At 43.0% G+C, this 23,607-nt stretch overlaps 1 protein-coding gene across 1 annotated transcript in view; it reads left to right on the top strand.

The window, feature by feature from the left end:
- Positions 1–5,592: 5,592 nt before the first annotated feature.
- The window catches only part of FBXL7 (F-box and leucine rich repeat protein 7), a 201,007-nt gene continuing 182,992 nt past the window's right edge, over positions 5,593–23,607 (top strand). The window contains exon 1 of the mRNA XM_063326128.1: positions 5,593–6,182. Within this exon, the coding sequence (XP_063182198.1) occupies positions 6,146–6,182 (37 nt within the window). The 5' untranslated portion in view covers positions 5,593–6,145. The remainder of the gene's footprint in view (positions 6,183–23,607) is intronic.

Genomic DNA, 23,607 nt, shown 5'->3' with positions numbered 1-23,607 from the left:
AGAACAGACTCAGCTAAAAGCTACCCCTTAAAATACAATCAGAGCTATCCTTAGATCCAGCAGCTTTTTAGCCGTGTAGATCAAGTCACTCATAATTATACTAAGGCTACTAATGATAAAATGGCACATACTCTCAGGTCATATGGCGATGAGACCATAACTTTAATCTATATTGATGAATATAATCTAGATTTTTTTTTCCTTTAGGAGGTAGGTCGTATTAATGGATCATTTTGTAGTTAATAAAACAATATGCTTTTTATAATTGCTTTAAGTTGCCAGCAACATATTAGTCAAATTTCTTTTGGATTCTTTTTCACTTTAGAATGCCCAAAAGCAGTCAACACAGATATTATCGTGGAGTGTTCAGAAAATATATGCAGCCATATGAACATGGTGATGTAAAAGTAGAATTAATTAGAAAAATATTACTTGGCTCCTGCTGTCTTTAAAAGGATACTTATTTTTTTCATCATTTTGTTTAAATACAAAGTGTGAAAACAAATGCTTAAACTGTCTCAAGTATGAAAAATCAAAGTTTCCTACATCAAATAGGAAACTAGTCTCAGTTTTGTTGCTGGAATTTGAAGGCCTGGGATACAAATGGCTTTTAAACTGAAGTTTGACATAAAGCTGGTTGGAAGTAACTGGAAGTTTTTTATTTTTGTTTATTATTATTTCAAAGAGGAAAGCTTAGACTAAAACTGAAGGGAAAAAAACCCCACCAAAACCAACTGTGGCAAAAATTCCAGAGCCAAAATATTTGGTCTTGGAATTGCTGTGATCATGCCTTATGGAAATAGTTCAGTTGCTTTCAAATTTTTTTTTCCTTTATCCAGAACCCTTTGTTTGGCTACTTCTTCCAAAATCGCTGTGGTTTTATTCATGGAATAGAAAAATGGTGCATCATGAGACACGTAATGCACCACAGAGGGAGGCCCGTAATGAATAGAGATGTAATACAAACACTCCCAGGAACGACTGTAGCAACACATCCAAATAGAAACGTTTTGGCCCATAGCTTTCTTGTTCTTCCTCAGCCCTAATAATTTCTAAGTTCCTCTTGCGGGGACAGGATACAAGACTAAGAAAGGTGCATTGATGTCTCCTCATGAAGAAGGAAAATGGCAATTTAGGAAGGCACATCTCATGTAACAATGAATCTTTCCCAGTCTTGCAAAGCCAGTTGTACATACTCCATCTTCTCCCCTTTTAGGTGAGCTTATACTGCTTATATTAAAAGGCAACAAACCCAAAAGTTATTTTTATCCTTACAGAAAGCACTTCATCTCCCTTGGGTCATTGAAACGATGGCAGAATTTATGTGCTTTCAGATTCTTTGCACCGTTTTGAAGTGTAGGGTATCTTAAAGGGTTATTGTAAACAGTTTCACAAAGGAATTATATGATGTGGTTCAGGCAGCTTAACTCAGTCACAGCCAAGACACTCCTACTAGCCTTTTGTATTTATGTATAAATATACTATGTTTGTTGTTCAAGCTGAATAGTCTCAATGTATAAGGTACCGACCAACTGGAAGACAAGGAGAAAAAAAAAGAAAAAAAGACTACTACAAAACTTTGCCTAGAATGAATGAAACATCTTTGAAATTGTGGAAAGAAAATATCTTCTTAGGTCTCATCCACAGGCACCATAACGGTACTAAGTCCCAAACCATATGGCTGGGCATAATAGACCTCCCAGACTCCCACAGCGAATCCCACAATGAACCAAGCGTTTGGTAAATACTGAAGGGCTATAAGATGACTCAGTCCGAGTTGTGACTTGTAGGTCCTCTTTGAACTAGCATTTCCCAGCTTCTCTGTTCGTGTTGACGCTTTTGGGCTTATGAAGCTCCAAGATTGACTGTCCTAAATGCCTTGCACAAAACGGTTACCCATTGTCAGTAGTATCATCTGTGACGAATACATTTCTGCTGAGTTTTATGTCTTCATATGAAAATGAGTTTCGTACTTTATTGCTTCTCCATGTGCCTTGCATCTCACTCTCCTCTAGAAAGAGCGTAACAGGATGTGCAGCAGAAATATCCGTCCTTCATCTGAAAGCTGAATTCAGATCTCCTAAACCAAGATGTTCTTTCCTCTCTAGGCTTTTTCTCCTGGTTGGTGTTTTTTTGGGGGTGTTTGTTGTTGAGGTTTTTTTGGTTGGTTGTGGGTCTTTTTGTCTTGGTGAGGCTTTTTTTCCTTTCCTTCTGGTTCTGGTCATGTCAGAATATTCCTGGGATTTATGCCATAAACTTGACAGAGTGGTAACTTGTTTGTCTAATTTCTTTATTCTCTACAGGGCTCCCTTGACAGCTGAACTTCCTGTCTTACAAAGCACCAGTCTATGCTATTCCTAATAAGCAAAAATACTCCTTGGCAAAGGGATTCATTTTAGTTGTGGTGCATCAAATTTCAAGTTTGGAGGGAAACTGCTATATTCCATCTCACGGAGGCTCCGTTCTTTCTGAATCCCGTAAAATTATTTACGTACAGCTATGCACTTGGGTCTATGTGAGATAATGTTTCCAATCAGCCTAACAAATTTCTCTCTTATATGCAAGAAAGTTGCTGCAACAAATGCACAGCCTTCTAGGAGTTAGAAGTGGGACTGTTGGCCTTCCTGGCCCTACGGCCCCCACAGGAAAACTTTCAGGTGGTTGACCGCCATGGGGTGCACAGCACACAGTGTGACATGAGGAGCTGAGGGGTGGCCTGGGGAGTCATTTGCAGGGGCTACTCCCGTCACTGTTATTTCAGGCTAAGATGAAACGCAGCTGGGCTGCACGTGGAGCGGGGACACATGTTGGATTCAGCCTGCCTGCCTTGTCCCACAGCTGGGGACTAGCATTGCCCCACAGTACTGGCTGGGGCGAGGACAGTAGACGGTATGGCTGGGCTGAGTCAGAGGTGAGGCCTGAGTGACAGAGGTAGGCTGCTGTGCCATAGATACCCCTAGTTTTTCCTTTAACATCCTACTCTCCCTAGGTGAGCTCCTAGGAAGTGTTTGGGGTGGGTTTCTCAAACCTTAGAAACCACACAGCAGGAAAAAAAGGATACTTCCTTCTCTGTCTCCGTTGGCAGTCTGTGGGCCCGTATGTGAGGCAGACATCAACCTCACTCCATAATCTTTTACTGTTTTACAGAAGACCAATTGCTTCTCCCCCACCCTCTGAACAGGTAGCTCTCAAAAAGAACACACTGCATGCTAAAAGCAGGCACTTGCATCAAAGCCTGCCCGCCTGAGCACAGTATAAATTTTATTTAATATCATTGGTTAGAAATTAACCTTTGATTACAGAAAACTATATTTTTTGGCTAATTCACATTTTCTCTCAAAAAACCTAGGATGGTAATTTGACGAGTCTGAGCCCAGAAGGCAATATTTTCTTAGACATTCACTGAACGGGGTGTGTGTAGTCATCTTGAATCAGGACCAAAACTTTTTCAGAAGGAGAAGCATTAATGACCAGTATCCGATGGGATTAGAGCCTAATTAATGTTGCCTGGTGACTTGTCAGTCACTTGTGCTGCTGGTACTCATTTCAGCTTCAGGTACTTAGCCCACCTCTCAATGATAATCCGCATGTTTTCTTTTCAAGTTAACCTCCCGTCCCCAAAACTTCAGGTTTTAGAAACTTTCTCTGTGGTGCTGTCACTGCTGATGCATTTGCCTCTGCAGTTTCATATGCCATTTGCATATGTTGACAAAGATGTAATTTGCTCAGAATTATCTGTACATGCAGTAATTGTCTAGCGCGTGTTGTGATATATTTAGGAAGACAGGCTTTTTCACGCATAAGATCATAGTGGGGTGCAGGGAAAACTGCTCAACTCATGGTTTAAATCAAATCAGGGTTAAAGCGGTTTTGTCTTTTTAATAAGGACGTGTAATGACCTGGCAATCAGCGAGCTGTGTGCTGAGGATCAGCATCAACAATAGAACACATAAACCACAATAGTAGATAAAGTGCAAAATGATGTTAGTGAACAGCTATAAACTTCTAAAGGCCCCGCTATAACTAATCCTAACGAGTCCTAGTCTCACACAGGCACAGCTGTGGGCACGCTGCTCCCCAGGCTGTGTGGGTTACAAGCACCCCCTCTCTTCTGGGGCTTTGGGTCCCCCAATTCGCACACACCTCCTGCAGGTATCTGCATAGCCCACATTTTTGGTGTATTTACGCATAACCTGTGCTGCTCCCTACGACTGGCTAACGCATGTGCCACAAGTGCCCCCGCACACCTGGCGTGTGGGTCCCCGTTTGTCGCACCCCAAATTGCCACCAGGCAGAGAGCCAGCACCATCAGGCCGAGGCGAGATGCTGGTGGGGTGACTTTTGGCAGTGTCAAACCAGGTTGGACCGCTGCTCTGTGCCTGCTCCAAGGTCTCTCTCTCCACCTATTGCAAATTTTCATCCTTCTTTTTTTACTTCTTTTCAATCTATCTGACTCATTTCCAAAAATCCTTTGGTAACCCCTGATCGACACGTAGTCTGTGTAATAGTTGTCTTGAGCAAAGTTACAGAATCACAGAACGGTAGGGGTTGGAAGGGACTTTCAGAGATCATTTAGTTCATTGTTGTTATTTTTGTTGTTTTAGTGCTAGCCCTTTGGGGGCAAGCATCCTCTCAGGACTGGTATATTGGGTGTTAATCAGTTCACACATGCATCCATTTGAGAGCTTCTCTTCGCTTTTGCGGGGCAGAGGCACTGTGGACCCTCCCCCCCCCCCCCGTGGTAGTGAAAACCATGATTCCCAATTCTGGTGTTAGGGTGGGCTGCCCTTGGGAAAGGCCCTTACCCCATTAGTGGTGTCTCTTATGCCACTGAGCACGCTCCACCGTTTCGGATACGTAATGTCCTGTTAGATGGCACTGGTAACAGTAGGTGAGTTTGTAAACAGCCCTAACATTTGAGCTGAATGGGCATATATTGCTTCTGGTTTCCTGACAATCCTTGTGGTCTTGAGGGTTAAAGAGTCTGTCTCCTGGGGTGAATGGAGAAGACGCTGTTTTTTAAGAAAGCTGAATTAAATAGAAACACTTCGAAGCACCAGCCCTATAGGATACCTGAAGAACTAATTTGGGGATGTCAAACAGTTGGATGTTTTTCTTCGATGTGGTGGTGATTCAGTGTCACATCTGTGGGAAGACTTATCTGCAAAGGAGAAACCAGCTCCGGAGAAGCCGGGAAGGACGGGTAACCAGCCGGCCTGTGCGGCTGCCTGGCACACACGGTGACTTCCTGACAGCTTCTGAGAGCTGCGGAGGGTTGGAGGGTGCCACGAAGGTGTCCCACCGGCAGCGTCTGACCACGGGCAGGACAGCCGGACAGGGAGCTCCCTGTCCCGCCCTGGATGGGTCCCTGCGGGCGGTGCTGCCCACCCCCTCCGCAGCCCCCGCTCCCCTCAGGGTGGGCTCCGGGACAGCCCGGGGAAGGTCCAGCCAACCCCGCTGTGTCTTTAAAGGCCGGGGCCGGCTCTCGGCTCCATCCTCCGTCCCTCCCTCCATCCCTCCCCCCCTGGCCCGGCGGTGCTGGGCGCCGGGAGGAGGCGCCTGCCGCTAACAAAAGTCTGCGGCGGCGGCTCTCCCCTTTCTCCCTCCCCGGGCAACAAGTGGTTGGAGGTGGCTTCCCGGGGGAGGCGGCGGCAGCGGGGCCGCGAGGAGGAGGAAGAGGAAGGCGGAGCGGCGCTGAAGCATCGAAGGAGCCCCAGCGCCGGCCGTGGGGCGACGGAGGCTGCGCCCGGGGGCTGTCCCGCCCGTGGATTATAACTGGAGCCGCCTCCCTTCCCCTGGCACCCCGGCTGGAAACCGGGGCGGGGAAGGCGCCCCGATACATCGCATTTTTGATTCTTTCCCCCTTCCCCCCCCCCACCTTTTTTTTTTTTTTTTTTTTTTTTGAGGGGGGAAGGGAGGGTGTCGGCCAGCAGAGAAGAAGCGGAAAAAATCTCAGGGCTGCTTTGGACGTGTCGTCGTGAAAACTCCTGGGGTTCCCCCCCCCACCACCTTCTTCTTCCTCTCCTCCTCCTCCTCCACCACCACATCCCGGCTCCACTGCCGGCACCCGCGGCCGCTCAGCGCCCCGCGGTAGAGATGCTGCGCGGCGGCGTAAGGAGGCGGCGGCGAGCATGAAGCCGGCAGGATGGGCGCGAACAATGGCAAGCAGTACGGCAGCGAGGGTGAGTTGGGGGAGGGAAAAGAGGGGTGCTGGGGTAGCAGGGGGGTCGCCCAGCCCCGGGGGGGAGGTTGCCCGGGCGAGAGGCGCCGCGGCGGGTCCCCCCGCCGCGGCGCCTCTCGCCCGGGCAACCTCCCCCCCGGGGCTGGGCGACCCCCGCCGGGAACCAGGACACGACCCGCTGCGCCGAGACCCTTAAAATACCCTTAATTATGTTGGGTTTTTTTAATAGGTGGGAGGTAACCGCTATCTCAGTTTATGAGCGGGGGCGGGGGGGGGGCGCTTAAAATGTGGAGGCAGCTCGGGGGTTATGGCAGCGTTAACTTCGCTTCAAAACTCTTCGAGCGCTCTTTGTAATCCTTTTCTACTTGTCTTTATATCCCAGGTTCCTTATATTATGCAGTATGGTATATGACTGCTTCCTGTCTGAACAGAGAGAAAAAAAAAAAAAAAATTAACCCCAGGAAGGAGGGGGGAGAGTTAATGTTCTCCAGCTGTTATCCAGAGATTGTACTCCTGCAATTTCGCTTCAGCGAAACTTTAGCGGGTTTGGTTTTTCGAGATACAGGGCCTGATTCATTCTTGTGGAAACCTATTAGTCTCGCTGGGGTTGCATCAGGGATGAATTTCAGCTGCTTTGCTGCTGGTGTGAAGGACTACTGGAACAGTCAGCTGGTGTCAGGCAAACCAATGGCAAGTACAGAAAGTTTGTCCTCCTGCCAGCTAGTTTTAAACTTTCTTTAACTTTTAGCTGTCTTGTATATGTGTTGCCCTCATAGTATTTAGGCAATGATATAGGATATATGTCTTCTCCCCATAATGTTGGGCAACTATAAAGGATCACTACATTCCCCCCCCCCGCCTTTTTTTGTTGTTGAGGGTTTGTGGGTGGAGCGAGGGAGATGGTCCTATGGTCTGCCCGGTTCTTTGGGAGTCCACAAGGCAACTGCCAAAGAATACACCTCTGTCACATCCAAAATATGCATGAAGATTGTGAAAAGGAAAGGGGAAAAACACCACTTCTCAAACGGATTCTGCAGTTCCTTTCATTTATTGCCAAATAAGCTCTGCTTTCGGAAGAGTTGAAGAAGTCAGAAAGTTTATGCTAAAGATATTCTCACTGCTGTGGGGTTTTACTCACTTGATACCATCATTAGAATAACTTCTGCATAAATGGGATGAGCCTGGAAGCTGCAATCAAAGCCTCTTTGGATTACTCCTGAAAGGCGAAATCCTAGTTTGTCCCGAGTTGAAAGGGATGGTGATTATAGTTCTGTTCACTTGAAAAAATCATGTTGCAGAGGGGTGTTTCGCATGATGATAGGAAAGTATGGCTGATGGATGCAGAGTCTTTTGCATCCCTCAGTAAAGTGGAAGAGAGCTTGACTGTTCCAGAACTACCTGATGGGAACTATGAGGAAGAGGAGGACTGGTGCAACTAGGATATTCTTAATTAATTCGCCTTTTTTCTCCATTCAGACTGAAGGCTGGATCCTGGGAATGCAGACTACATGGGGCAAAAATAATCTCTGCAGTACAGACCTGGGTTAGAAATAGGTAGAATACTGGTTTAAAAATAAAAGAAAATAAAAAAAATAAATAATAATAATGAAAAAAATCCCTAACCCCCACAGCCAAAACTTTGATGTTTCAATTTAGGTAACTTTCCCATGCATTATTAGTGCGCTTGTAGATCTGGGTTTCCCGTCAGCTTCTGTGTATCATCAATTACTGTGACACTTGGAGAAGTTTCCTACTTTCTTTCTGGGTGATGCAGGGAAGAACAAATCTAAATGTGGTAAAAAGGGAGGTCTTTTTTTCATAAGCTCCTGGTGCTTTTGGTGCCTTTGACAATCAAACTGCTTAATTGCTGTAAGAAGTTCCTTTTTGACAGGATGCGATTGCGATCCCGATCCCGGGTAGAGGGGTAGCACTCTGAGGAACCACGCGATTGCTCTGTGCTCGAAGAGCAGCCTGAATATCTGGGTTGAAGTTCATAGAGTGGCACCTGTGGTTAGGTATGCGGGACAGTTTTCAGCACAGTGGGCTTTGTAGGCTAACGTACTGCAGAATGCCACTTTGGGGATGGAGAAAAGTGCCTTTGTTTAACAGAACTTCTTGAATACCGTTTTCATAGAATCATTTAGATTGGAAAAGACCTTTGGGATCATCGAGTCCAACCATCAACCCCACACTACAAAGTTCTCCCCTACACCATATCCCCCAACACCACATCTAAACGACTCTTAAGCACATTCAGGGATGGTGACTCCACCACCTCCCTGGGCAGTGTCTGACCAGTCTTCTGTGAAGAATTTTTTCCTAATGTCCAGCCTAAACCTACCCTGTTGCAGCTTGATGCCATCCCCTCTTGTTCTGTCACTAATTACCTGTGAGAAGAGACCAGCACCAACCTCTCTACAGTGTCCTTTCAAGTAGTTGTGGAGAGCGATGAGGTTCATGTTTGCTGCTTGCTGATAATCGTAGGTGAGATTTCAGAAAGACGGCTGCAAATGATTTTTAAAATGGCTGTTGTTTTTGAGGCTGCCTTCCCATCTGCTCTGAAACTGTGGAGCATCAGGAGTTTGCCTGAATTGCTTCTCATCAAAAAGGGCAAGGGTAACTCCTTTCCTGCTCAAGATACCACTTGTAAAACACCAGATAACCTTTAGTACTAGGAAGTTACATTTTGCATGGATTGTTACATTGTTACACTTAACAGTACTAAACAGTTTTTCAAAATTCACATACACATTGTGTATGTAATAATCTCAGGCAGCTGTCCTAAGCGTTTGTGGCTAGTCACTTAAACTACACCGTACTGCCTTTTTATTTATTTGTTTGGTTGTCCAAGGCTTTATTAAATAGAATTTTATTGTAAGCTACAATTGTCATGTTAAGATGGACAGGACAGTTGGATGTTCGAGGAGTCTAAATTAGCTGTTTGCAGAGTCTGGTGAATAATTCCTGGCACCTTTGATAAGTATATCTGTTCTCCATAAATTTAATTTTTTAAGACAGGCTAAAACTTGCTCTGAATGAAACTTAAATGTGAATAAAATTGCTTCTCTGAAAAATCATGTCATGCAGATGGGATATGAACACAACGCTCATTTAAAAAAAATAATTCTAATATACCAAATTTTGTCTGCAGTTTACCTCTTTTAAAAACTAAATTATTAAATATAAGTTTATTTTCTTAGTTTGTACTTGTCCTTTTAAAATGTTTCTATAAGGGAGATGATTTCTGAAATCTTGTTTACCTAGAAAAATACAGAGCTTGAGATTTCTGGCTTATCATAGTGTGCAGTAGGTCCTGACTGAAGTGTTAAAGCTCGAATTTAGTCTTTCTGAATGTGTTCCAGCGGTCGTGTTTGAATAGCGTGACTGAAGCTAATAGACTAATAGATCTCTGGAGCAAGAAATCCATTTGATCATGGAGCGGTTCTTGTAAGGCTTGCACCTATGCAGTGGAAATGTATCATCAGTTACCTTAGCAATAGGGCACATTGTTGTCCTTCACTTTCTTGCTTTAGGGATAAATCATTTGCCTTTCTGTCATTGATTGAGTTCTTTGTTTGATTGCCTACCCCATGTCTGATTGATAGCAAAAGGAACAGCCTGCTGTAGAAGCTATCAAAAATCAGGTTTTTTGTTCACGGACCTTTGTTACGATGTATTGCTGAAGAGAATTGCAGCTGAGCAAATGACACCATTCATCACCGCAGATGAGGAGGCTGAATTGAAGTATATCGCCCTTTAATTATTGCTGAGTTGATTAGACACCTAGGCAGTTTCTGTTCATACTTTGCTGCACATCGTTTCTGTAACAGTTCTGTGCAGAATGACCTTATGTGTGCTGGGCACGAGGCCAGACAGGGGCTGGCGATAGAGCCCGCTGTTGGAGCGGGGAGCAGCTGACATCTCCACGCTTTCTCTGGGCAAAGGTGGCTGAACGCTGTCCCTCTTACCACCTCAGACAATTTTGCATCCACAAGGGAAGGAAGTGAAAATTGCAGCCTTCTGTTTTATAAGGAAATTGGCTTTGTGACACGAACCAGCAGAGCAATCTGTGCTCTTACATACAAAAGGAACCTGTGGCATTGAGGTGGAATGGCTGCATTGCAAAATAACTATAACTTTTCTTCTTCCCAAGCGACTTCATTAAATTGTGAGACCTGAGAACTAGTCCAATGCGAGCAGCTAAATAATGGTACAACATTTTGACAATACCAACATTCAGACCTTATGAAGGCATGGCTTTTCAATGAGTCAGCTGTCCAGATTGCTACAGTTGGTGATAAAACTTCCTTTGGGTATCTTCTGCCCCTTCTCCTTCCAGAAGCTGACCTAGAGAGGGTTGGTGACAGGGTGCAGCAGCTCCGGTTGATCAGCTAAAACATATCATGAAAGACTTGATATGACACAGGAGCCTGCTGCTGTGGAGAGCAGAAATAGAGCACGGGAGAAATAGGTGAAATGGCAGCTTAGGCAAGGAAATCAACATAACTCCAGAATCACAAGCCTTGCTGACAAACTGATTTTTTTTTTTTTTTTTAATCTGAATATTTAATTTGGGAAGATTGAAACAGAAACTCTTTGGGAATAACTTTAACTCAGTTCTGTTTTTGAAAACATCATTTCTCCAAATGTTTTTTTTGTGGCGTTTTCTATTCACACACCAGTTGGAGGGAGAATGCCTATGTTGATCCCAGTGTCCTGCTAGTGTAAGTGCTAGTGGAGAAACCTGCTTATGTCAAGGGATATAGTTGCCACGAAGCACAGGCAACATGGTTCACAAGGTGGCTTTAACTATGATGATGTGTGAGCAGACGTATGGTAGCTGAAGCTTTCTAGGGATTGCCATCATGTAGCACTGTGGTGAAATAGGTCAGTCTGTTCATTTTGGAGTAGGATATTCTCTTAAATCCCTCCCTGCAGCAGGGGAAATGGTTAAGGTCTGTTTTACAGACCTAAGATTTCATACTTGCGTCCTCTTTCTTGAAGGTGCTGTTGGACACAGTAACTCCTTGCAAATGCTGCCTTTGATTAGATCTCTGCTAATTCAGTGATGGCAAGATCAAGTGGTGTGTGTGGAAATCTTTGAAATCCAAAAGTTCCATTATTGAGGACCTATAGACTTTTGCCTATGTTAGGATTTGTTTCCCTCCAAAGTGGTGGTAGACTAACTTCACGTGCAGTGTTTATGACAGGTCTGAAAAGCAGTATAACACGGTGGTCTTGCACTAGACAAATGGTATCAGTGATGAGTAAGATATTTTGTTTAAAGAGTCAAATCAGAATAGTTTATCAATGGTTTATACTTGTTATTAGAATCTGTGGAGCCTCACAGGATACTTTAATGAGTGTAAAGGAATGGAAAAAACAGTAAACTATTCTTATTGAATTTTTTAATACCAAAATTATGATATCCCCTTCCCTCTCCCCAAGGTATCTTCTCTTTTCACTACATCTTCAGCAGCCAGGGCAGTTTTTGATTCTGCTATTTTATTTTTTTTTTTCCTGCCCCATGAGATTCTCAGAATCGAGTGAAGAATCTCATCAAGTTGGGTAATAAATGGCTCCTAGGCTGTGCAGTTTATTCCCACTTTGTTTTGATGTCTGAATTGCATTTACACATTACTGTCTGATGTGTTAAACATGAAGTTTAGCTTACGGCTTTTACCAGTGTCATGCTTACTGTTCTGAACCTTTCCCAGGTGATCTGTTGAGATAAAGTATCTTGCAGTTCTTGGAGAAGTCTTTTTGTCCTGGCTTGGCTTGTCTCTTCTCATACAGCTACCCACTGCAAAATAGCCGCAATTGAACCGTAACACCCTCCATTGGACTTCTGTAAATATTATGGTGCTCAATGGCACTTCTTGTGTTGCGCTTACTTATGTGATCATGTTCTGCTTTCTGGTGCTTGGCCAGGGTTAGTTCTTGCATTTTACCTGTAGCTGAGCTTCACTCTACACCATTCAGGGAGTTGAGATTTGCCTCTTAGCAGCCGGATTTGGACAGGAAAGGTAGCAATTTTCAAAGTGTCAATCCTTCAAGCAATGTTGATTTTAAAAGTGACTTTGCACTGACAGTGACCAACTGCTGCTAACCAAAAGTAACCTTCATAAAAGCTGCTTTATGATATTCTTTTTTTTTATTGTGAATTTCAACTAACTGATGCAAAAGGATTTTCTGTGTGTGTGTGTTTACTCAGTTTGTCTCTAAAAAGTAAATTTACTCTAAGCTCAGTGCTTATGTTACTTCTTCGTGTTCAGATCACGTGGCGGGGCAGGGGGAGGGTCAGATACTGCACTTAACTGAGCTGCGGTGCTGCTTTCGGTTTCTCATAATACAGCATCTTCTGCCTTTTAAAAAAAATAAAAATGAACTGCCTCTGTGTGTGTGTAAGCACGGATGTGTGTTTATGTACACACACAAAGTAACAGATTTGTGGGGGACTTAACATTAGCAACTTTTTAAATCTAGCTGTAGCTTTCTAGACAGTAACTTGTTCATGCATGTTAAATAAAATGTTACTTGTTTCATAAAGTGCTTCTGCAGGAAGGTTGGGTCTCTTATTTCATTAGTCTTTTGTTAATAGATATAAGCTAGCTAACTGTACTCTATGGAGTTATCTTTGGCTTGGATGGTTGCTTCAGCTCAGTGCAAAAGTAACTGGGTGCTCTTTTGTACTTTTTTTTTTTTAATAAAATTAACTGGGTGCCAGTCAGAGGCCTGAATAAACCTTGGTGCTGGTGATGCATGACATGGAAAGCTTCCAGCAGGACCCTCTCAGCTAAGGTAGTAGGAGTCTAGGACTTGGACACCCTAGTCTCTTTCACCCGCTCCTCACAGGCAGGGAAGGAAATAAGATTGCCTTGGTAACTTTCCTAAACTGAAACTGTATTTGCGTTTTCTCCAAAGAAAGTCCTTCTACCAAACTGGACGTCATAAAATCCAAGCCGAAGTCGATACGGTATCAATACTTGTGGAAAAACATCAACCTGTATTCAGAGTTGGCTATGTGGTTTTAAGTCTAAACTGCCACCTCAAAAATCTCCTTGGAGAACTTAGTTTTCTGGCATTTTCAGTCCTTTGGCTACTTTTGGATGCTTCACTTCTGCGAACAATTCCTAACTAGGAATTGATTTGCTTCTTTGTGGGTCTTGTTTGTGTTAGGAGAGTGATTGGCAGAAGGCAGTGGATGACATTTGAAGGCTGAAATGCACAAGTGGTTTATTTTTGCTCTTTGTTTTGTAGTCAGCTATGCCTGTATCCTTTAACACAGGACGTGTGCTTTGCTAAATTAGGGCAACTATTTCATTAAGGAGGAAAAAGCTTCAAAACTTGAAACATGGGTGATGGGCTATTGGTAGAATCTCTTCTTTGTTCATAAAGAAAAGAAACACGCAACATTTTCTGGGAATATGGCTGAACGAGTTGGGACTGGATAGACATGCTGCAGGACTCTAGTACTCGGGTGGCGTTTAGGTTGAGTACTAGTAGTGTTGTAGCTGACGTCAAGGGCAAAAGCTATTCGTTCTGTCTGATCATATCCCTCACTTAATTCCAAGTCTACCTCCGTGTCCTCTAGCATAGACATCACATTAAGGACAGTTTTTATGCAAGACCTCCTTGGATGATTTGAAACGTAGAGGAGGTGCTATCATCTTGATGTTATCTGGTAGGTCATTAAAGGAGTCACACATCTTCCATGCTTGCCGCTTGGTATATGTGTCTGTAGATGACTCCATACAGAAGGAGAATTCAGCAGGGTCCATGGCCATTCTTCTCAAGAAATTACTAAGGTCTGCATATTGACCAAAGTAAGGGTCTTTACTCCAAGAAGCTCTAAAGCAAAAAGAAACGGGATTAAACTGTGCTGATCAGAGAAATGCTATCTCATATCTTCTATACTGAGGTGTGAAGAAGTACTGTTGTGATTGTGTTACGTAGACTGAACTGTAGAAAAGCCTGGAATAGCCACAGTTTCAAGTACTACCTTAAAGGAAAGGTTTGAGTTGGCTGTATTCCAACAGATATTTAAGGAAAACACTCCAACCCTATGCCAGTATCCAAACTCAACAAAATTTATTGGCAAAGTAGGTCTATTCACCCTACACACTTTTGTGTCCTCTACCTTAAACAAGTAAACGGGGTGGGGGGCAGAATCCTGGGTGGTTTTTGTTTCTTTCTTTCTTTTTTCCCATATGCATTTACCACACCCCACCAAGTTGAAACCCTTGTTGTAAGACTACCTGTTTATGCAAATGCATTATTTGAACTGGGTAATTACTGTAGGCATCTGCATGGCATTGGGAATTTCTTTCCTTCCTTTGCTCAACAGCACTGCTTGCTGAAAATGCAGCCCCAGATTTCATTTATATGCATGACCTTTTAAAGAGAGGAATCTATGGTGGTATATGACAGAATGGTAGGGGTTGGGAGGGACCTCTGGAGATCATCTAGTCCAACTCCCCTGCTAAAGCAGGGTCACCTAGAGCAGGTTGCACAGGAACGCATCCAGGTGGGTTTTGAATATCTCCAGAGAAGGAGACTCCAGCACCCCTCTGGGCAGCCTGTTCCCAGTGCTCTGCCACCCTCAAAGTAAAGAAGTTTTTGCTCATGTTCAGATGGAATTTCCTGTGTCCAGTTTGTGCCCGTTACCCCTGTCGCTGTGTGTGCCCGTGTTGCTGAGAAGAGTCTGGCCTCACTCTCTTGACACCCACCTTTTAGATATTTATAAGTATTGATGAGATCCCCTCTGTCTTCTCTTCTGCAGACTAAACAGACCCAGGTCTCTCAGCCTTTCCTCATAAGAGAGGTGCTCTAGTCCCTTGATCATCTCTGTAGCCCTCCCCTGGACTCTCTCCAGTATTTCCTTGTCTTTCTTGAACTGAGGAGCCCAGAACTGGGCACAGTACTCCAGATGTGGCCTTATCAGGGCAGAGTAGAGGGGGAGGATGTCCTCCCTTGATCTGCTAGCCCACACTTCTTAAACGTACCTATGAGGATGTTATGGGAGACAGTGTCAAAAGCCTTGCTGAATTCGAGGTAGACAACATCCACTACTCTGACCTCATCCACCCAGCCAGTCGTGCCGTCATAGAAGGCTATCAGATTGCTCAAGCATGATTTCCCCGTGGTGAACCCATGTTGCCCACTCCTGATAACCTTATTTTCCTTCACGTGCTTAGTGATGGCATCCAGAATGAGCTGTTCCATCACCTTTCCTGGGATGGAGGTGAGTCTGACTGGCCTGTAGTTCCCCGACTCCTCCTTCTTGCCCTTTTTGAAGACTGGAGTGACATTGGCTTTCTTTCAGTCCTCAGGAACCTCTTCTGTACTCCGTGACCTTTAAAGATGATGGAGAGTGGCTTCACAATAACGTCTGCCAACTCCCTCAGCACTTGTGGGTGCATCTCATCGGGGCCCGTGGATTTGTGGGTGTCGAGTTTGCCTAAATGATCTCTAGCCCAATCCTCCTCAAACAAGGGAAAGTCTTCCTTTCTCCAGACTTTCTCTTACCTCCAGGGTCTGGGGTTACTGAGGGCTGTCCTTAGTAGTAAAGACTGAAGCAAAGAAGGCATTCAGTAACTCCACCTTCTCTGTATCCTCTCTCACCAGGGCTCTCGTCTCATTGAGCAGCAGGAATATCAGTTATTGCTGTGACATTAGTAGATCTTTGCTCAGTGTAAAGGGTCCGTTCTAACACATCTGTCTTCAGAACTGAGATATGAAAATGCGTAACATAGAGCAACTCGCATTCAGACATAGGTGGCATAGTGACTCTCTTGAGCTGAAGAGTCATGTAGTTAGACTTATGTTGCCATCATACCCTTGCTGTAGTGGTGTGCATGATAGTGCAGTACTTGACCTGGAGCTCTGTATTCCAGGCAGGCTGTACTAGTAAACCCTTCCGAAGGCCCTTCTTGGAGTAAAGAGAGAAACAGGAAGCTCTCTTTCATGCCCGTGTTTTGAATCAGGAAATTCCTGTCTACAATACACAAATTTGTCGTATCAACATCTTAAATCATGTGACACTTTCTTGCTTGAGGATTTGTGTACAAATGTGTATAATAGCTGCAGGAATACTATACTGAAGTCATTTCAAACAGCATACTAACTGGGATGAAGGTGTTTTAACACTCTTTTCAGTGAATCTATTTTAAAAAATATCTTCCTCAATTTCCTTTTTTACTCCTGTAAAAACACTAATGAAATTTGCAGATGATATTATAAAAGGAGCAGCTATGAGGTCAGATTTTTTTTTTTTTTAAGACAAGAAAAAGGAGAAGCCAGAAGCATTGGCATAGTATCAATGATGGCTAACTTGGAAGAAACCCTTTTGATCAAGAGTCACACAGGCTTGTTTGGCAGTGAAAGGAGAATTTGGATCAAGTCTGGTTGTCACATTACATGTGTAATCTTGTCAGTTTGTGGGGAGCCCAGGCTTTTATTGCTTGTGTGACTTGCGTGCATTGTGGAGAAGCGGGCCATCTATTTAAGGCTTTGATATCACTTTGTTGCCAGATTGCACACAATCCTCTTTCTGTGTAACCGTGACTGCATAGGATAGAGAAACTTGGAGGTTTTTTCCTTAACTTGTTTAATAATTACTAGTATTTCATTTAAATCCTGTCCTTGAGAGATAGTAAAGCTATTGTGGGAACTGATGAACAGAAAGTGCATGTATTTGAGAGTTTCTTACGGTGCTCCTGAGCTCTTATCATGAAATGTTGTTGTCGTTTTGTCAGTGGTGCAATGATGGTAGTACTTAATCTATCTCACCGCTGGAGTGCAAGACAAAAGGCAACAGCTGGTTGCCAACAGAAGTACTGGACAGATCATCTTTTCTGTAGTACCTAGTAAAACGTATTTCTATTATCCGTATTCCATTTGCCTTTTCTCTGACAGTTTATAAGGAAGTTACTTGTGACATCAACATAACTTTTTTTTTTTTAAACTAAGATAATGGAAACAATAAGCTATTGCTGAAATATGTGGTGAAAATTGTTGATATTATACTACTGCAACTCATGCTTTTAGAGTTTTTGGAACTTCAGGATTTACTAAAAGAGGTATAAATAAAAGCCTCAGAGCAGAAGGATTTCAATTCCAGTTATCCATGCTAGCATTAAGTTGAAACTAACAATATGCTCTCGTATGTCAAGAAGATCTAATAGCTGACCTTCCTCCTTGAGTTCATGTTTGATTGTACTCTTTTGCGGCCAACGAGCTTGAAGGTCCTCATCTGTTTTTATCAGCATTTGAGAACATAGGTGCTCTTACTGCAGAGCCTCTTGCTGAGTAATTCCTCTCTTGTTCTGCAATACTAGACTGCCAGTGGAGATCAGTGCAGGCAGTAAAATTACATTATGACATGATTTCCAGTCAACTCCTGGCTGTATCTTGATGTCTGCTTTAGAGCCTTTAAAGTCTATAACATCCCTGGGCAGCCTGCTCCAGTGCTCAGTCACCTGTAGACTAAAAAAAAAAATTAAAAATTGCTTTATTATTTTTAAATGGAAGAGCTTGCATTTCAATTTGTGCCCATTCCCTTTTGTCTGTTAACTGGCTGTCACTGAGAAGAGTCTGGCTTTGTCTTCTTTACTTCACTCTCTCTCCCCTCCAGATATTTTTACGTATTGCTAAGATTGCCCCTGAGCCCTCTCTTCTCCAGAGTAAGCTGTCCTAGCTCTATTAAGTCTCTCCTTGTGTGTCAGATACTGCAATCCCTTAATCATATTTATGGCTCTGTTGGAGACTCTCTAGTGTGTCCATGTCTATCTTCTTATACCTCCCCAGGTGCAGGACTCTGCATTTCCTTTTGCTGAACTATATTCCTGAGGTTCTTATTGGCCCATTTGTCATCCTGTTCATCTGAATGGCAGCAACCCTTTGATTTATCATAGAATGGTTCAGGTTGTAAGGGATCTTAAAGATCATCTAGTTCCAGCCCCCCAGCCATAGGCAGGGACACCTCCCACTAGACCAGGCTGCTCAAAGCCCCATCCAGCCTGGTCTTGAACACTTCCAGGGATGGGGCATCTGCAACTTCCCTGGGCAACCTGTTCCAGTGCCTCACCACCCTCACAGTAAAGAATTTCTTCCTAATATCTAACCTAAATCTCCCTTCTTTCAGTTTGAAACCATTACCCCTTGTCCTGTCATTACACTTCCTGATGAAGAGTCCCTCCCCATCTTTCCTGTACGTCCCCTTTAGGTACTGGAAGGCTGCTATAAGGTCTCCCTGGAGCCTTCTCTTCCCCAGGCTGAACAGCCCCAACTCCCTCAGCCCGTCCTCATAGCAGAGGTGCTCCAGCCCTCTGATCATCTTCGTGGCCCTCCGCTGGACCCGTTCCAACAGGTCCATGTCCTTCTTGTGTTGAGGACTCCAGAGCTGGACGCAGTACTCCAGGAATCAGCCACTCCTCCTAGTTCTGAATCATCTGTGAATTTGTTGAGGGTGCGCTCTGTCCTATTGTCTAAGTCACCACTAGTGACAGAGTTCCAGCTGCACTTCATGCGCTGATCACGTTAATTTGAGCCCAGTAGCTTAGTTGGTTTTCAGTTTGTCTCACGGTCCATTTTGCTAGTCCGTACTTCATCAGTGTGCCTGTGAAGATGCTATGGGAAACAGAGTTGGAAAGTCCTACTGAAGTCAGGATAAACCACATCTACTGTATTCTCCTCATCCACTGAGCCAGTTGTTTCATTACTGATGTCTGTCAGGTTGGTCAGGCATGACCTCCACTTATAAATTCACACTGATGACTCCTAATAGCCTTCTTGGCTTGGAAATGTTTTCCAGCAATCTCTGTCACTTTTCCTGGATTGAGGTGAGGCTGACCAGCCTGTGGCTCCCTATATTGTCCTCCCTGCCCTTCTTGAAGATAGGGGTGATTTTTGCTTTCATCCAGTTTTTAAGAACCTCTCCTGATTGACATGACCTTTCTAAGATAATTGAGAGTGACCTTGCCATAGCATTGGCCAGGTCACTCAGCCCTCAGAAGAGCATCACATCAGGTCTCATAGATTTGTGTCTGTCCAGTTTGTTTAAATGTTCCCTAACTCAATCCTGCTGTACTTCTATTGGTTATTTTTGTTTACAAAAGGTACTACCAGGCTTTCAGAAGCGATAGAGTTCAACTGTAGCAAGTTCTGGCAAGTGTTAAGGCTGTCTTACAGTAGTTGAGTATCTCTAAACAGTGCTCTATAAACTTGTGTCTACAGCTGGTTTGCAGTTTTTAAGCTATAATTTATTTTTACCTTATATTATTAAGGTTAAAAAAAAAAGTCTTCATTTCCACTGTATAAAGAAACTCACTCTTTCTCAATGATTATGCTTTCTCTTGGCAGAGAACAGATAAAATAGAAGAATACTCCTAAGAGTTGTGGTGGTAGAATCTGGCTCTGGGTTTTTTTGTTCCTGTTTCTGGCAGCATAAATGGTCTGTGCTTTTATGAAAAGCTTCTTCAATGGATTTTTGCTTGTTTCAGAAGGAACATCTAGCCCAGGATCACTTTCTTTTTTTTTGCTCTCCTAGAAAATGAAGAGTGTTGCTTTTGTTAATGGAGATATTATATTTGTGTTAATCACGGTAGGAAATAATTTCTGCCATTTTCAAATTGATGTAGCTGTGACTGGTAAAAATACTTGACAGTTATCCATATTCTGCTGGTGTAAAGATTTGCTTCTTTCCATGTATTCTAGAATTGGACCAAAAATGACTTAAATCCTCCATTTAAATAATGGTGCAAAGGGTACGTTAATATTCAAGTTTAGAAGAAACGGCTTATTTTTCATGAGCGAAATAATGAAATACGATTGTCTTAAATTTTCTTCTGAAAACAAAAACCAATCATTACCAGATGACATGGTTAATTTTTAATGCTCTAAAATGCTAGTAGATCCTTCTCGGTTTAGAATCTTCTAGTGAAAACTAAAGCCATGTACAACTCAAGGTGTTTTGGGTATTGCTACATCTTACTCTACTTGGCAATATAATTCACATTTTGGTTTTAGTACCGAAAAGCTACCTTTAGGTTAATTCACCTGTTAATATTATCTATTCCTTGAACATTTGTTTTATGTTTGGGGTAACTTTCTAGAAAGATGGAAGGTTAAATGCCCTGTGACATAATCAGGTCTATGAAAGATACTGGGATCAGAACTATATTCACAGTGCCTGGATTAAAACATTCAAACATAAAGATTTTAGGGGTGACTTTAAAAACAGTCTTTCTTTCCATTTGTATGTATAGACTATACAGCATAGTCAGTATGAAGTTTTCTTTGGCACTCATTAGGCATAAGCAGAATATTTTGCATATGTCTTCATTTCTCTTGGGAAATTATTGCTCTTCATTCCCCTGTGGGTGTACCTTTTGTTGCACTGTGTGGTTGTCTTTATGGAGAAACATGAATGCTTGTTGTGGGTATTTATTTCTCTTGCCAGGAACTGCTGGAACAAAGGTGAATGTGAGACTTCCTCTCCCTCAAACAATTACTAATTTTTTTCTGCTTTGACTCTGGTTTCAAGAGGCTGTACGCGAGAGCGCTTTTCTCATATCTGAGAAATTACCCAACTGTGAATGGGTTTACAGTTTATCAAGAGATAGCATGGGAATTGTGAGTCAGGGGAAGGGTTAGTTTCTGTTTGGTTGCCCAGGATTTTGATTGAAGTATTGTGGTTTGATTTAGGGCTTTGGTAATGATGTCATTTGCTTCTCACCGTGAAAGTACATGGTATGTCAAACTGTATTTCTGTCTCTGAGAGCTGAACTGGAATGACTGCCCAGCATCTTAAAAATGGTACACGTTTCTCTAGTTGTGGGTCAGGTAACAAAGTGGAATTGAACTACCTTATCGCTTACCATTTTTGAGCACAGGAAGAAATGTTGGCAGCAGAAGTTGGACACAAGTGAATGCTGCAGACCTGTTCCTCTCTGGGTTTCCTGCTTTCATGTTGCCAGGCCTCATTTTCTATAGAAAATAAATTCATGCCCTTCTGTGAATAAGATCTCCTCCCGCCCTTCCCCCAGCTGTGTCCTTCACTGAAGTGTAGAGTTTCTTCATTAAGTCCCTACATGAGTAAAAACATTCCTAGAAAGTGAAGTTTGGCTTCCACAGGATTAGAATCTAAACCAGAACAAGTCTAGTCAGACACAGGAGCCTTTCACGCAGCAGAGTTGGCTGTTAGTGCTTGTGTGGTTTGTCTGTTTGTGCCTTTTAAGCACCAATTAATCCTACCCGTGTTTTCCTCAATTTTCTTCCTAATTGAGGTATCGGCACTTGGCTGAAAGGAATGTGGTAGGCAAGACACAGAGCCTGGTCATTTTGTGAACTGAGTCATACTGGTAACTGCCTTGTTTCTAACACTAGCCATCCATGGTTTTGAGGAAATGTAAGACAAATTGTGAAGGATTCTGAAAACTTAAGAGGTATTTTCGAGCCAAGGCCGGGTCTCTAACTATGCACTTGAGAGAAGAAGAATCCTCACACAATCTTGCTTTAACCCTGTAGATGCTGGCTTATGGGTAGCAAGGGAAGTGTGAATGAAATCCCTGCATAATCAGTAGAGCTCATTCTTCTGAGTTTTTCTTTGTTAGTTGAACAAATCCTGTATTTACCAAGGGCTGAACGCGGTGGTACTTGGCCATTGGGCAGCCCTGTTTGGTTGCTCATACCCAAAAGATGCTGTTTTGTACAAGATGAATCCTTTAGCTCACATGGTAAAGTCTTCCAGTAAGTTGTTCGAACACAGTCCAGTACCAAACCTCTCTATAAGGACTAGGATGGATCAAGCTCACCTACTGGTATGTAGTAATCTGGCCCTGTAGTCCTAGATGGCTGATGAGGAAGCCTGTTTTATGTACCCAGGTAAGGGAGGGCAGGGTGGGGAAGGGGGTGATGTCTCTGATGTTTCTCAGTCTTTCACGCAAATCCTTGACTGGTAGGCAGCATGACCGCACTTAAATAAGTGTGCTGTGTTTTATTTTCAGTTTTACATGACAAACCTGCCTCGGATCTTTGCATTTGTAACCTGTAGCAGTGTTGGAGGTGCAGGAGCTATATGAGAGCTCAAGGGAAAATGCAAAGAATTCTTAGGTTTTTCACAAGTACCTAATCTACTTTGATCTAGCATGCTCTCCAGAAACTGTATGATAGCAGTGCAATGCTGCTCTGTGGTACCTTTGCACTCAGCTATTTCCAACTGTCCGCTCGCAATCCCTTCTGTATCTCCAGAGTTTTACCTTTCCACAGAAAAAAAAGTATGCATAGTTTCTTCATGCTTCTTGCAGGTGCTACACTTCACCTGGTTGGGATTTGATCTGTTTGAGTTTGAGGTTCTGTAGTGTCTGTGAAAAACCTTTTTTTTTTTTTTTTTTTTTTTTTTTTTAAAATGAGCAAAGACTGCTGCTATCCCTTTTCCATCCTTATAGGTGTGGATGTGTTGCCAGTACAGACTATTGCTACTTAAATCGAGTAGGATTGTATGAAAGTTGGGGACTGCTCTTTAGTTGGTAGCAGTGGATGTCAGAACTAAGACTAAAAAAACTGTTCCACCTCTTTTCCCCCACTTTACAAATGGTAGGTACTCTTAAGTTGTTTTGAAGATGAAGATCACTCTGAAACAGCAATAAATGCTTGGAAAATGTGAGGATTTCTGTGTAAATCTATTTCTCTGCTGTAGGCAATAGGAGGTTTCAGAAAAAAATTCAATTTAATCTCAACTACATATTCTAGAGTCTTGAGTCTTACAGTTGAAAGCACAAAGAGATGGAGTTGCAGTGGAAAAGTGTGCGTATGTAGAAGATTAGGAGAAAAACCTCTCCTAGACCATATAAGATGTTTAGCAGGTACCCAGTAGAAATGTCTCTTAAATTAATAAAAACATGCTTTGAACGAATGCCTTATAGATAGCAGGTCAATCTGTTTCACTAGTGAATCATCTAGTGAATGGAGATGTTCTGGGTTTAACTGTGTATGTGTCTGGATGATAGAAAATGGTGGAAGATTAGCAAACTACATGAAGTGTTCTCTGCTAGTCTCTACAGCAATATCAAAATTGACTTTGCATCAGTTTTTTGAAAGTGACCTTATCTCATGGTATGGCTGAGCCTATAGCCTCTGGAACAAGAGCTACTACTTTTTTAAAATGCCTTTTTTTTTTTTTTTAATCATTCTTCATGAAGGAGCCATGAAAAGTAAAAAAAAAAAACAAATAACAACAAAAACAAACCAAACACACACCACCACCACCACCCCCCGCCAAGAAACCCCCTCAATCTTAACGTGCTAATGTTTGTGTTTAGGTTTTGAGTTTGCCTGCCAGACATAATGATACCAGAACCGTGATGCAAGTAATATGTGTTGGACTTTTGCAAAGCTGTATGATAAAAGAAATACCTGAACAACAA

The sequence above is a fragment of the Chroicocephalus ridibundus genome, chromosome 2 (assembly GCF_963924245.1).
Source record: "Chroicocephalus ridibundus chromosome 2, bChrRid1.1, whole genome shotgun sequence".
In the NCBI taxonomy this organism is placed as follows: Eukaryota; Metazoa; Chordata; class Aves; order Charadriiformes; family Laridae; genus Chroicocephalus; species Chroicocephalus ridibundus.
The sequence above is the reverse complement of the archived record's forward strand: the minus strand, read 5'-3'. Positions and strand labels throughout refer to the sequence as shown.